This window comes from Lissotriton vulgaris, chromosome 4_1 (genome assembly GCF_964263255.1).
Source record: "Lissotriton vulgaris chromosome 4_1, aLisVul1.2, whole genome shotgun sequence".
Classification (NCBI taxonomy): Eukaryota; Metazoa; Chordata; class Amphibia; order Caudata; family Salamandridae; genus Lissotriton; species Lissotriton vulgaris.
The window spans coordinates 309,645,081-309,659,246 of NC_141691.1; the positions used below are offsets into that span (position 1 = coordinate 309,645,081).

The 14,166-nt window shown below is 42.9% G+C and overlaps 1 protein-coding gene across 1 annotated transcript in view; it reads right to left on the reverse strand.

Annotated features, from left to right (window-relative positions):
- Window positions 1-14,166, reverse strand: part of LOC147718680 (transmembrane 9 superfamily member 2-like) — a 1,534,671-nt gene that overhangs the window by 927,002 nt on the left and 593,503 nt on the right. The window contains exon 6 of the mRNA XM_086918630.1: window positions 6,118-6,245. Coding sequence (XP_086774756.1) covers window positions 6,118-6,245 — 128 coding nt within the window. The remainder of the gene's footprint in view (window positions 1-6,117; window positions 6,246-14,166) is intronic.

A 14,166-nucleotide genomic window follows, 5' to 3' on the forward strand; every position in this document is an offset into this window, starting at 1 on the left:
CTGGATTTCTTGATTTGACTCTCTCTGTATGCAAGGAATGTGTTTTATATGCCCAATGACGGTTCTTCATATCAATAAAATTGTTTTAAAAAAAAGATCTTTCAATTCTGATCTGCCTTGACGTTGACCAATGCTTTATTAATATTTTTGAGATTTTAAAGTTTTGTCTTATTATCAGCTTTCTCTATAGACACTTCAGAGAAACGTATTTCTTTGAATTTAATTTTCAATTTTTCATTCTCCCTTTTAAATCTTCCTTCACTTGAGGTTATTCAATTCATTCTGAATAACTGTGAGGCATTTTTAAGTGTCCAGTTAGGGAAGCTTCTGTAATGTAACAAGTTCTTTCTAACTATTGACTTTCTTTGGATATTGTTACATCCAGAAAATAATTATTGTCTTCGAATCAATTTTGGGAGTGCATACACTTTGTCAATTTGTCAATGTCAGTTGTTCGATTCTGAAATGTTAAATTCAAGTGTCCTTCTTTACCCTTCCAATGTAGCAGACATACATTATCTACTTAGCACTCTTTCTGGGTTTTTAACTAAGATTTCATGTTCACATTTGTAGATAAAAAAGGTAGAATACAATGGAGCAGCCCAAAGTCTAACTGATGAACCAGTCATATGCAGAAAGAACTTTTCATCTAGTTTAAAATCATTAGGATAGAAACTGAAATTGAGCACTTCTAACAGGAAAATAGTGTTAACTCTAATGTGTTCACATCCACTGTGAATTACAATAGTTTCTTGTATCTTGAATATAGGATGGCAACTCTACCAAAATTATTTACAAAAACAAATATGAAAATATTTGCCCTGTAGAGTATGGGTCTCAATGGTGAGGGGATGTACAATTTTTGGATCTTAGAGAATAGATAGATATTTGGCATTTGAGAGTTAGTAGTGCTCCACAATTTCTTCAATTTTTGGTACCAAGTCGAAGTGCTCAATCTAAAGGTTTGATGAGAAGTGAATTACGTTTTCATGTTAGATCAGTGTAATCTTGTATGTGTGTGTCATCTAGATGCTCCCTTGGATAATAGCTTGCTTTTTTTCATTATGACTACTGCTCACCTTTTTTCCACCATTTCGATGAAGATGTTAAGACTTTCTGCTAAGTTGTTAGAGGTATTTAACTCTTTATGTGTTAAGTTCTCTTTGTTTTCTTAAAGGATAGTGATCTTAATTCTTACAAAACCAGATTAAAATAGCTATCCAGGATTTTCTCTTTTGTGAGGGGCACGCATTGAGACTGATCTCTGAATTCTTTGTAACTCAGGGCATTACATATAAGGTTTTCTTCCAAGTTTGCAAATAAATGTCTCAGAATAAGCTTTCTCATAAACCTAAAGCAGCAAATGTTGGTTTCCAATTGTGTAGTATTATATGTAGAACCACTATATTAAGTCACTATAGATGGCTAGGCCTCCCAGGATAATATGCTATACAGAAGCGGTGGTTAGTGGGATCTTAATGACTGAGATGTGTTCGAAGAGGATGAGAGATTTTTGTGGCTGGTTGACAAAGGGACAAATATGGATCAGGATGACGAAGGGCACAGTAAAGAGTGTTCGTGTGAGGCATAGAATCAGCCAATAATCCAGCTAGGACTGATGATGAATTGCCCGATTACAAAACAGTTTAGTACCTAGCACCATTATGGTGACAACCCTGGCGGAGCTGAGCCCAAAAGAGAGCACACTGTATGGCAATATGGCACATTTTCCCCACTTTACATTCAATTTTTTGCATACAGTCCCAGGAACCCAGAAGAAAACATTACAGTTCTATAACGCAATGCCATATGAATCGGACCCAGATCCAGTACCATGAATGACTCATTGTGGGGAGGATATGTTTCTCATGTCCACTGCAAAGAAATAAGAACAGAATAGTCTGTTCTCTTTTTAAGGCAACAATAGCAACTGTACTCCCTCCAGAAAGACTGAGGAGTAAGGTGAGAAGGAAGGGCAAGAGGAAGATAAAACAGAAAGCCTGAACTCTGACTAAAGGGGGTGGTGATGGACGGAGCATCTGACCCAATCAAACATTCACACCCAGTCAACAGATCTGGGTTTAATCCATCACCGTTCTTAAGCCCACTCTGCCACCCCAGTTCAGACATGGCCATATTCCGGTCCAGGGAAGGCATGGCTTGGCAGTTCAGGCTGGACTGTTCCCATGAGGCACAGGGTGAGACTGATTTGCATATGACAATGTCTGAACTGGGGTGGCAGAGTGGGCTAAAGAACGGTGATGGATTAAACCCAGATCTGTTGACTGGGTGTGAGTGTTTGATTGGTTCAGATGCTCCGTCCATCACCACCCCCTTTTGTACCGCTTTGTTCGCCATAAGTTGGCAGAGTATGCTCAGACGTGAGTTCCTTGCTCACTTTGCCGCTGGATTCAAGCAAGCCTGGCTGAAGATGGCTGAAATGCCAGAAATCGGTCCTAGGAAGCTTGTTTCCGGTCCAGGGAAGGCATGGCTTGGCAGTTCGGGCTGGACTGTCCCCATGAGGCACAGGGTCAGACTGATATGAATATGGCCATGTCTGAACTGGGGTGGCAGAGTGGGCTAAAGAACGGTGATGGATTAAACCCAGATCTTTTGACTGGGTGTGAGTGTTTGTTTGGTTCAGATGCTCTGTACATCACCACCTCCTTTTGTACCGCTTTGTTCGCCATAAGTTGGCAGGGTATGCTCAGACAGGAGTCCCTTGCTCACTTTGCAACTGGATTCAAGCAAGCCTGGCTGAAGACGGCTGAAATGCCAGAAACCGGTCCTAGGAAGCTTGTTTCCGGTCCAGGGAAGGCATGGCTTGGCAGTTCGGCTGGACTGTTCCCATGAGGCACAGGGTCAGACTGATTTGCATATGGCCATGTCTGAACTGGGGTGGCAGAGTGGGCTAAAGAATGGTGATGGATTAAACCCAGATCTGTTGACTGGGTGTGAGTGTTTGATTAGTTCAGATGCTTCGTCCATCACCACCCCCTTTTGTACCGCTTTGAACCCTGGCTAAACAACTAAAATGGTCTGAAGTCTTCAAAGATGGTTTTCAGACCATGTAGATGGAGAACAGCTTACTTACCTTTGGGGACAATCTTTCTGGTGGCCATTCTAACTGCAGATTCCTCACGTTGTGACTAATCCTAAAAGGTTGGATTTGAAACTTTCAGAGCAGTTTTTGAAACTTTCAGAGCAGTTCTCCTGTGGCTCCACGCAGATGTTGTTCCACTCTGGAAGGATGAGTAGAGCTGCATATAAGTGCCAATATAAGTGCCACCCATGCTCATTGATGTCTGTTGCTTCCGAGGCAGTCTGTGCCCTCAGACTCTGGGTCCAGTCTGGTGCTTGGGAAGGATTCTAAATTTGATGAATCTGCAGTCAGAAGTAACCATCCGAAAGCATTGCTATTGCATCCTCTTACTAATGATCAGTCTCTTACGTGTTTCTCTGAATTTTAATATTACTTGCTTTGCAATCATATAGAGCAATCAAGAGAGATACATCTTAATCAAGGCCTGGCTGCTGGAACTATTTAAAGACTATACATGTGTTTCTTATCCTGCCACTCAAAGTTCTATTAGCTGAATAACGTCTGTGTATTCATTGCAAAGCTGCATGGTCCTGGCCTCTGAGTCACTTTGGTAAATCCAGCTCAAGCCAGTCGATGTGACTGTAATTTGTCTAAAAAGAAGTCTAGTTCACCCACAACCACACCAGTCTATCAACGACTGCTTTGGTTTATAATAATCATAAGAGGCGGGTCTTTAAAATCGAACTTTTCTCCTTGTTCCAGATCCAGATTTATTGTTGAAGTAGGGGAGGATACGGCCAAATTCTAAGTGACATTTGGTTTACAGATTTTCACAGGCAGCTCAGTGCTTCAGTTAAAATAAAAATATGTAGTCACTAGTGTACTATGCTCTTGTGAAGCTCGAAGATAGAGCTGCATGTGGTTCTCAGATGAGACGGTTACAGGTGGCTAATACATTTATAAATTATATTTTCCATTTATTTCTCCCTTTTCCTCCAATGTGGAAAATGTGTGCTTTAGAATAGCACTCTAGATCCCTCCTTGCTTCCTGAAATTCCTTCCCGCCTTCTACCCATTGACACAGTTTGACATTAAAAGGAAATTGATGAATACCATAGATTTAGAGTTCATGGCAAGATATCCCTCTAGGGTTACAAACTGGGTCTTGCGAATTTGATTAATTACGGGCTGCTAACCCAATTCCAAAAGTTAATAAAATGATTATCAACATAATCCCAGTAAGTAAAGGGCACATGCCAATGGTGTCATTTCCCCGACCTATATCTGCTTTGGCATCTGAACATCTTGCCTATGGGATAAGACTTAGGATGGCACATTATGGGTTCAAGCATTGTGGGATAGCCCGAGCAGATGTTGTGCTACTATTGTTACTGAAACGCAAAACATTATTTCCTATGCTGTTGAAGCTAGTGGAGAGAGTCTCACTGTTACCTGGATTGCAGATAACTAGTAAATATTGATAAGGACAGATAAATGGCAATTATTTCACACATGTCTGGTGAAGTTTTGGGGCAGTTCCCAATCTCACGGACTTGAAAGAATTTCTAGTCAAGATGATAGGACTCCCAAGTCCCAAAGCTGTTCTTTGGTCCAGATGTGCCCAATCCATGTTCCTGAGCTTTTATTTAGGAACCTAATAAAATATGTATATATTGGTATGGGGACAATCGTCCAATGAAGATATTCATGAGTGAACTATGTAAACCAGATGCAGCGAGGGACCTAAATTCCCACATTTTGAGTCTTGTCTCAAGAGGCCTCTCAACAGGTCTGTTTCTGACAAGAAGAGATCTCACTGAACCGAATTTCAAATATGATTGCACAGGCTTATCAGACGGATGTTTGGTGTCAGTCCCAGTATTGCAGGGTATAGTGGTAAACAAACAGCTCAATCAAATTGAGGTATTACGTAATGGGTGGAGACATGCAACACAACATCAGATGGGGCAGATGCTATTTATGGAAAAACTTCCTATCAGGAACAAGGAGGCATTCAGAGACAGTGATGGTAATCAGACAGAAAGGTTAAAAAAAGAACGGAAGACCTGCAATACTGGGACAGCAGTATGATATATACTGAGTTCCTGATAGAAGTATGATTGCTCCAATTTGCAGCCCTAACAATAACTCCCCAAAAGGCTTGGAGCCTATTCCTCACAGTGCCAGAGGAACATTGAGTGAATGTAACTCTTACACTGAGTACCACTGTGAAAAGTGCATCTCAATACTGTAAAAAGAAGTTATACACAAATCGAGATCCACAGACATTCAGATAAAGTCACATAGGGAGGAGGAGTTGAGCAAGAAACCACCTGAAGCAGAATGGTTGAAAACATTTATTTATATGAAGGTGGTTTCCTGAAGTAATAGGCTTAGACTCAGTTCACACAAGTGTTTGATGAGGGTATATTCCACTCTTTTTAAAAAATCTGGGAAACAGAACAACATGGGAGAATTAGCTCTAATAAGGACACCTCAAACAGAAGTCTGATAACTATAAAGAAAGAAAATGTTTAGAGCTTTTGGAGTCCCAGGAAGCAAACCAGTACTTCTGAGTAAGGTATCCAGAGCAACTGAAAGGTGTAAGGAGGCTTTACTTTGTCTGATGCATATCTTTGTGCAAATGAGGCAGATGCACGCCAGTCTGTGCCACGAGAAATAAGGTGTTGCAGGAAGGTCATGGCCTTCGCTAACGTCCTTTAAAGGTGTATGGGGATTTATCGGAGTCATTTGAGGGGACGTCCCGTTTCATTTACTATGTTGCATCTTGCTAGTAAGACATCATTTGCAATTACAAGTCTAGTACTGATAGTCACATAAAGACACACTGAAGCCAGCATAGAGCATGACACAAAATAAGTAAAGATAACCACTGAAATAACAATTTTGATTGTTACAATTAACGGTTTATGACTTGCGCAAAATGCTGCACTCTGCAAAAACAAACATGGTAAGGCCTGGGAATCGCACGAGAAACAAACTCAAACAAGAAAAGTTAAAAGAAAAGGAACAAAAAACAACATCATTATCATAAACATTAATCTCTCCATTACCTTTTTGGTACGAGTTTCGCCGCAACCAGTCTGGCACCCTCCCAGTTTTCTCCATCCCCATCATGATACGTGATGGTAATGTCAACATGGTTGAAGAGATACAATGTATTTTCTTTATTAGATTTGAGCTAAACCAAAATGAAAAATAAACTTTATTTCATACGAGTTCTAGTAAATAAGCAAAATAGAAATAGTACTTCATATTGTTTGTAATAGTCACTCTTCGCCTGAAAAACACAAAAAAACATGCTGAAAACTGTAGAACAAAAGTCGAAGAATCAAATGAATTACACAATTAATCAAAATCAAGTGAGAAGTGTTTGGCTGGTTTTGCAGAGGGTCGTCATTAGTAACCTGACACCTTGGGGAAGATGTACTACAAAAACAAACTGGTCACAAAATATTTGTCGCATAAATGCAGCAAGTAAAGATTTATACTAATCGACTATCTACTAATAGTTCGGTTTGTAAAATTCTGAATCTTAGTTGGTGGTAATGCAACCTATCATGAATATTAATGGAGTAGGTCACAAACTGCGACTCATTACAACTCGAGGCTTTCACAGGGGTGATGGTCTACTAGAGATTTTTTTCTCATTTTGAAAGTTGGTATTGGTGCTCTACAAATCTTTTTGTTTTTAACTTACAAGAGGGGAAGGGGACCCCCTGCTCTTTGCAAATGGGTTACTGGTCCACCTTAGAAGTCAGTAACTTTTCAGTGTTTTGCGCCCAGGTTGTGGTCACAAAAACACTGATGCATATCATAACAAATTCGATTTTTGGGAGGGTCACTAAAAGGATGCCCCTTTCAAATATAGAATCAGTATTCATTTGCAACCCTATTTTAGGAGTCGTAAAAGATTTAGAACCCCCAAAACTGGATTTGTAAATTACAAAAAATATTTTTGCAATCACTGTAGGAGAGTGGGGTCTGCAATCCTATGGTCACCCCCGATTTTTGCTTTTTGCTTCACTGGTTTACGACTTTCCCTGGCTGTGGGCCTGCTAATCAGACCCACAGCCTAGCTGTTCTCTCTCTAAATTGACAAGCATGTACCTTAGGTGCATTTACCAATTGGTACTGGGCCACCTTATCAGTCCCTGTATAGCATACCTTAGGTATCCAGGGCATAGGTGTACCCAGGGCCTACCAGGGGCTGCAGCATGTATTATGCCACCCCTGGCTGGCCATCCAAATCTGACACAACTGGCTGCACGACAGCTGGGGCAAGGTGGTGTAATCACCGTTTGCTTTAGATATAGTATCTCTATATCTAACCCTAAAAATGGACACATATATTCCTATCAGTCACTCCTAAGGCAGGCCTTAACAATCTTGAAGGCAGAGTGCTTGGAATTATGTGAGATGGTGCTCTGGCATGAGCTGAGCCCGTTTACAGCTTGCGGAACCAAGTCCTAATAGCTGTTCCATGATAACGCGTACCATATACTCTTAAGTGCATTATAATCCTCGCGGTTATTTGCTAACTTTGGTATCGCCTTATCAAAACATGTCGAGTAAGGTGTCATACGAATTGGAATACTAACCCCTCGCCAATTCTGGCGACGGGGTTAGCATTCCACCCTTCTAGAGGGACACGACATGTATGTAACTGTGAACCCCGGTTAAAGTTAACTCGAGCCTCAGCATCACAAAATGGATGCTGCCACCACAGACACAAGTCTGACCTCCTGCTGCTGGGAGTCCTTCCAGCGAGGGAGGCTTGGACAAAGGGTTTCCTGCCTTGGGAGGTGCTAGCACCACCCCAGACAGGATTTTGTGTATTAAGTAGGACAGGGCTGAAAGGAATGAGACATGCCTGGGGCACACAAGGTGTCCCTGTGCATATGCCGGTCCAAACCAGTTCCTGGGGCACTCCAGCCCCAGAGCTGGCGCAGGACCGGACAAAGGAAAGGGGGTGTAACCACCCCCCTTCCTGGTCCCACCCAGGGGAGGGACCTAGTCGTAGTGCAGCGCCCTTTTGCTGAATAAAGGTAGGAGCTGGTCCCATTCCAAATTAGATTATCCTGATCAACTTCACAAGAAGAAACTCTGGACCTTGACGTTCTGCTCCACAGAAGACAGAAGGAATCTCCCTTGTGGGCAAGGAGTGTCCACCCTGCATCTGCAGGCACCATCAGCGTACCGCGACTTCCCTTTGTCGTCTTCCTGAAAGGGATCCAGACTTCAGAGCCCGACGAGACCCGGATTTCCCAGACCTCTCCGACCTCAACCCACATCTGCAGCCGGGCTGAGACCCGTGGGTGCGACGAGACACTTGGGACCGGCCATCTTGAAAGAAGCAGCATTTCGCTCCAGCACGACTTCCGAAGCCTCCTCCTTCAAGTGCTTTGGGAAATGAGAAGCCCCGACCCCGAGCAGCTCCTGCATCGAAGATCAGCCCTCCAGCATCCACAAGATCTGCGTGGGGCCCTTCTGCCTGTTTGCTGCTCGACGCGTTGTCTGGTCACTTGCCGGCTGGCTAGTGACATCCTAGACGACGAACACCGACAACTTTGCTGCTGGTCTGGTTGCTCCAGACTGGCCCTTGCTCCCTTCCAAAAGAGGAGCACCCCGAACCCTCCTGGTCCACTCCAGACGCCGTTTCCACTCACCGCGTGGGTTGCCTTTGCCAAGGCCTGTTGAACCCGTATCCGGAGACGACACCGCCGACAGCGAGAGCCTGCGTGGGACAGCTCGTGCCTCCATCCTGGTCGTCGAAGACACCACCTGGTCCACGTGGCTGCAGAGACAAGTGTCCACCTTCACCTGATCGCGACGACGACATCTGGTTCCACTCCTGGTTGACTATCCTAGTTTCCAGTTCCATTGTCGTTTCGGTCCTACCTAGTCAGAAACGCCCGTACTCACCTTTTCTCTAAACTGTACTGTCAATAGACGTTTGTACGTATCTCGCGTGTGAGTTCACACTCTGCACACGCGCTTCGTGGGCCTCCTATTACTTACCTCAAGTTAGTATAGTGTGGTCCCAGCGATCCTACAACCTCTGGACAACTCCATTCCTTTAAGTGACTTCCACATTCCATTTATTTAGTATATGGTTTGCCGTGCCCCTAGGGCACCATTTAAATTGTGCAACTTAAACGTATTTTTCCTAAGAGTTTGTCATGTGCTTAGCCCTCTGACCTCATAAAGAGTTCAGAGGTGTATGTTAGTTAATAAATAACTGTTTATTTTCATAACGACCTCTCTCCTATTTTTATCTCCCTTACAATCAAGCCGACAATCGATGGAGTTGGCTTAAGGGTCCTCACGATCGTAAACCCAGACAGAGATCTAATCTTCCCTGGATGCCACAAACTCCTGGATGGGAGGAGGAATGGGGTGGGAACCTGGTTGGGAATAGAGGAGGCAGACCACCTCAAGGCGGCCCCTTTTTTGGTCCGCATTCTTCTCAACTACATCATTAACCCCAACAGCGAAATGGACCTCCCAATGCTCTGTACTTTCCAATGGCGAATCGTTTTGAATGCCTCTCAAATACAGACTGGCGAGATTCTCCAAAGGGAAGGGGACCTCAGACCAGTTTAATTCCCCCTTATAAGGAAGTGGCAACATCGGTCTTGATTACGGACAAACCTTCTTTTACTCCCTCTGATAGTTCGTCGGAGGCGCAGAACCGGAGTACACCATCTTTTCTCCCAGCCGCACCTCCCCCACTTTGTAAATTCCTTACTTGGAATGTGGCAGGTCTAAATGCAAAGGCGTTGGACCCCATATGGCAAGAGTTTGTAAAACAATACGACATAGTGGGTTTGCAAGAAACCTGGGACACCACAACTAATTTTGCACTAGATGGCTTTTGTAGTTTTTTTACCCCTGCAGCCTCTAGTGCAAGAGGCAGGGCAAAAGGTGGCCTACTTACACTGTGTTCCTTGGAGTTGGTAGGGGCATTCAAACAATTGGAATCTGCACCTGCAAACACGCTAGTCGTGGAGTGGACCTTACCTGGCTTCCAACCTTTCTTAGTGGTTAATTTTTATAATTGCAGGGAGTCTTTATTTGTGAACGAACATTTGACTTCCTTACTACAATTTTTGTCAGCCTATAGAAGCGACTGCACGTCTTCCCTAGAGATGATTATTTTGGGCGATTTTAATATTCATCCCTGTGAGGGCGATTGCCTTAATGATAGTTATGGGGGCTCACCGACGGAAGCCATCCCCCATTTTGTGCATACAATTGAGGGTGAGTGTCTTGAGTCTTTCCTGGCGACTTTAAATCTATTTGAATTTGCCCAAAGTAGGAACGATCCCAGAGCCCCAACCTTCGTGGGGAAAGACGCTAATACGATTATAGACTTCATTTTTGTTTCATCTGGGGTACTAGCTAAGGCACGCGAGTACAAGGTGGTCACTGCTAGTTTCAGTGATCACAATCCTGTCCTCCTGATGCTGGACCTAGACTGTTTCCGGACCCATAATCCAACAGATGTGGCAGCCCCAAGGGACTTGATAACTAAGGTCCAGGGAAGGCGCCTAAAATGGGAACAAATAGTCCCTGAACACTTCTTCCATTCACTTGCCCAAGAGTCAGAGGCAGATATGGCAGTATGTCTGGACCCAACTGCTCGAGGCCCGGATGTAGTAATCGCATACGAGGAGATATGCGGAAGGATTGCTAAGAATTTGGAGCTAAGGTCTACCGGGCAAAGGATTAAGAAACCCCAGAAATGGTTCAATAAAGAATGTTCCCAGAAACATAGTGCTCTGATGAAAGCTCTAAAACAAAAACCAAGGGACAGAGCGTTGGTGGCCAATTTAAGGAAGGATTACAAAACTGCAGTTTTTAAACGCAAATCCGGAATCAAGGAAGAAGCTTGGGAGAGCCTTTTATCTACGGATGTATTAAGAGACAGCAAAAAGTTTTGGGCCATTGTGAACCAGCTCTTCTTCTCCAATGAAGGGAAGAACGACATGGACCGTGTGATAGAAGATGATAGATGGGTAGCCCACTTCGAAAAGATCTACGAATCCACAGCACCTGGTCTAACCGATAATGTCCATAAATCCCCTAACCTAGTTATGGAATTTAGTAGTTCGGAGGTTGAAAGGGCGATTAGAGACACAAGTAAATACAAAGCCCCGGGCCCTGACGGGGTTCCTGCAGATCTCTACATCCAATACCCCCAATTTTGGTCAAAGATATTAATGAATGTTTTTAACGCAATACCCTCAGCTGGTTTTCCTTCCTCTTGGTCCACCTCTATTATTGTGCCCATATTCAAGAAAGGGAACAGGGGGGACCCGGCTTGCTACAGGCCAATCTCCCTGCTGGACTCTGCCGTTAAGATCTTGGGCAGGGTCATTCTGCAGAGGCTTGAGGACTGGCTTGGAGAGAGCAGGATCCTCTCGGAGTTACAGTATGGTTTCAGAGCACACAGAGGGACCATGGAGCAATGTCTCAACCTCCACCTAATTATCAGCAAGTACACAGTGGTGAAGGGGGGACTTCTTTATTTGGGTTTTATGGACTTATCATCCGCTTTTGATTTGGTCAATCGTTCAAAACTGTGGACTATTTTGGGCAATATGGGTTTGGACACAACTTTGGTTAATTTTCTGCACGACCTTCATTTAAATTTATTTGCATCTGTTAGGGTGAACAGGGATGGAAGGTGCACAGCAAAGTTTAAGTCTGGAAGAGGTGTCAGACAAGGCTGCATTCTGGCACCTCTCCTTTTCACACTGTACATCAACTCCCTGGGTAATTCATTGAACTCAGTCACCCCAGACATTCCGCGTATGGGGGGGGTACCTATTCCGGTCCTCCTATACGCGGACGACGCCGTCCTCTTAGCTCGGACTGGCACAGGCCTTCAAAAACTTTTAGATCACTTTGGCCTTTTTATGGAAGCTCTCGATCTTAAAATTAACTCTACCAAATCCCATGTTATGGTTACAGGTTCACGGAAAAAACACACGAAGATCAGATCTTTTAGCTGTAATAGTTCACCAATTTCCAGGGTCCCTTTCTTTTGCTATCTGGGCGTCACCTTCGATGAGAAAGGAACATGGGGTGCACAAATGAGATTAAAACAGAATGGAGTTACTAGATCCACTACAGCCCTTCTGCACTTCTCTAAAAAACTGGGATCAAAACCTATGGAAGCTATGACCCGTATCTATAAAGCTAAATGTTTGGCAATTGCCTCTTATGGGGCTGCCATATGGGGCTATGTCTCATGCCCAGGCATTCAGATTGCAGAAAATAATTTTTTACGAGCCTTATTATCACTACCTAAATCTTCCCCTATACACACAATTCATAATGAATTAGGCTTGGGTCACGTTACTGACCTCTTAAAAATGGCCCCAGTGATATATTGGGTTAAAACGTGGACAAACGAGGAAATCAGTTTAAATCATTGTATCCTCAAAGATTGTTTGTCTCTGGATAAAGCCAATAACATCCCGTGGCTGGCGTATGTTAGAGCGGCATGCGCGAGACTAGGGCGTCCAGAAATGTACTCTTTACCACATAACTTAAAAAAAGAGGATGTAAAGTGGGTCAAGCTGCATTTCCAAAATTTGTTGGAGTCTGAAAGGGAAACGGTTGAATTAGGTAAACCAATGGTACGTTCACTTTTTCAACTCTCCTCAACTTTAGCCATGGAACCTTATTTGAAATATGTTACTAAGCCTTACCATCGCTTTCTACTCATAAGGTTCAGGTTTAATTTAATACACCTTGTGCTTGGCTCACAATCAAAGTGGGGTTTACCAGAGAACCTACCCCCCTGTACCTGCGACTGTTTCTCCACTCAGGACACCCTCCACTTAGTTATTCTTTGTGAACATTATTTGGTGGCTCGCAAAAAATTTCTGGTACCTATTCTGAAAAAATTGAACTTTGTCCAGGTACGGCCAGCATTATTATATCTACAGATGCTGAACTCGGTACAGACAACATATGGGGTAGCCTGTTTTCTGGCAGCAGCTGCCAGACAAAACAAACTAAGAATGGCTGCTATTTCTAACAACCAAATTTGACACTTGTATAACTTTTGTTGGACACCATGTAAACTTGTTCTTACAGTCACTTATTTTTAACAAAATTCGGTTCTTTGTGCTTTTTATGAAGGTGTAGTAATGTCTTTTCATATATGTTTAATTGAATTTTAAACTTGTTTTGTATACTATGTCTTGCTTTTATGGTTTTAAATAACCGAATAAAGTTTCTTTGACTGACTGACTGACTGACATAACTACCTGTGTGGTGTCCTTTTCATTTGGTATTCCAGGGTTATATGTGGTAAAACAGCTGGCTTCACATGCCATAAAGAGTTTAGCTTAAAGACTGCTTTTGTCCACGCTACTAGGATAGCTGGTCTATAAGGTTGACTTACAACCAATCACCATAAGGGTCGTTTGGACTGATACAAGGTGGTCACTAGAACTAGTGATCATAATATATCAGGCCAACTTCTCACAATCACAATCACCAATTCGGAGTGTTTGCAGCCTAAAAAATGGTTTAATCATCTAGAACACAATTGGCATGCTTCTACTTAAATGACTCGTGGTATTCCCCAATGTAATGTAATTAGCAGTAGAATAGATGGTGTAATCTACTTTGTTGAGACTTATGGGCAGGACATATCGAGTCATATCAATAACACATATCGGAGGCTCACTTAACGATTTACAATATTAACCAAAAATAAAAACTCCTCAGGAAAAGAAGAGAGCCATACTTATTTATTGCTGGTTTTGCTATGCTCTTGGTTGTAGAATGGGGGTGCAAGCCCTGGAAAAGAGAACAGCACAAGTTGGGTAACTTGTATTATTCTTCCAAAATGCTAGTTACCTTGCATGTAGACAGTGTAACAACAAATCTTCAAAATGCCATTGTTCTAATGTTCCAAAGGCTGCCTCCTTGTTGTGTCTAGAGGAAGGGTCTCCAACATTTTATGTAATAAGAGCTACTTATGTTTAATAAAAACAATACTGAGTTACTAATATTAGTGTTGTAAATGCGACAAAATCAGACAAAATTACATTTGTGGCCACTACATGCAAGATTAT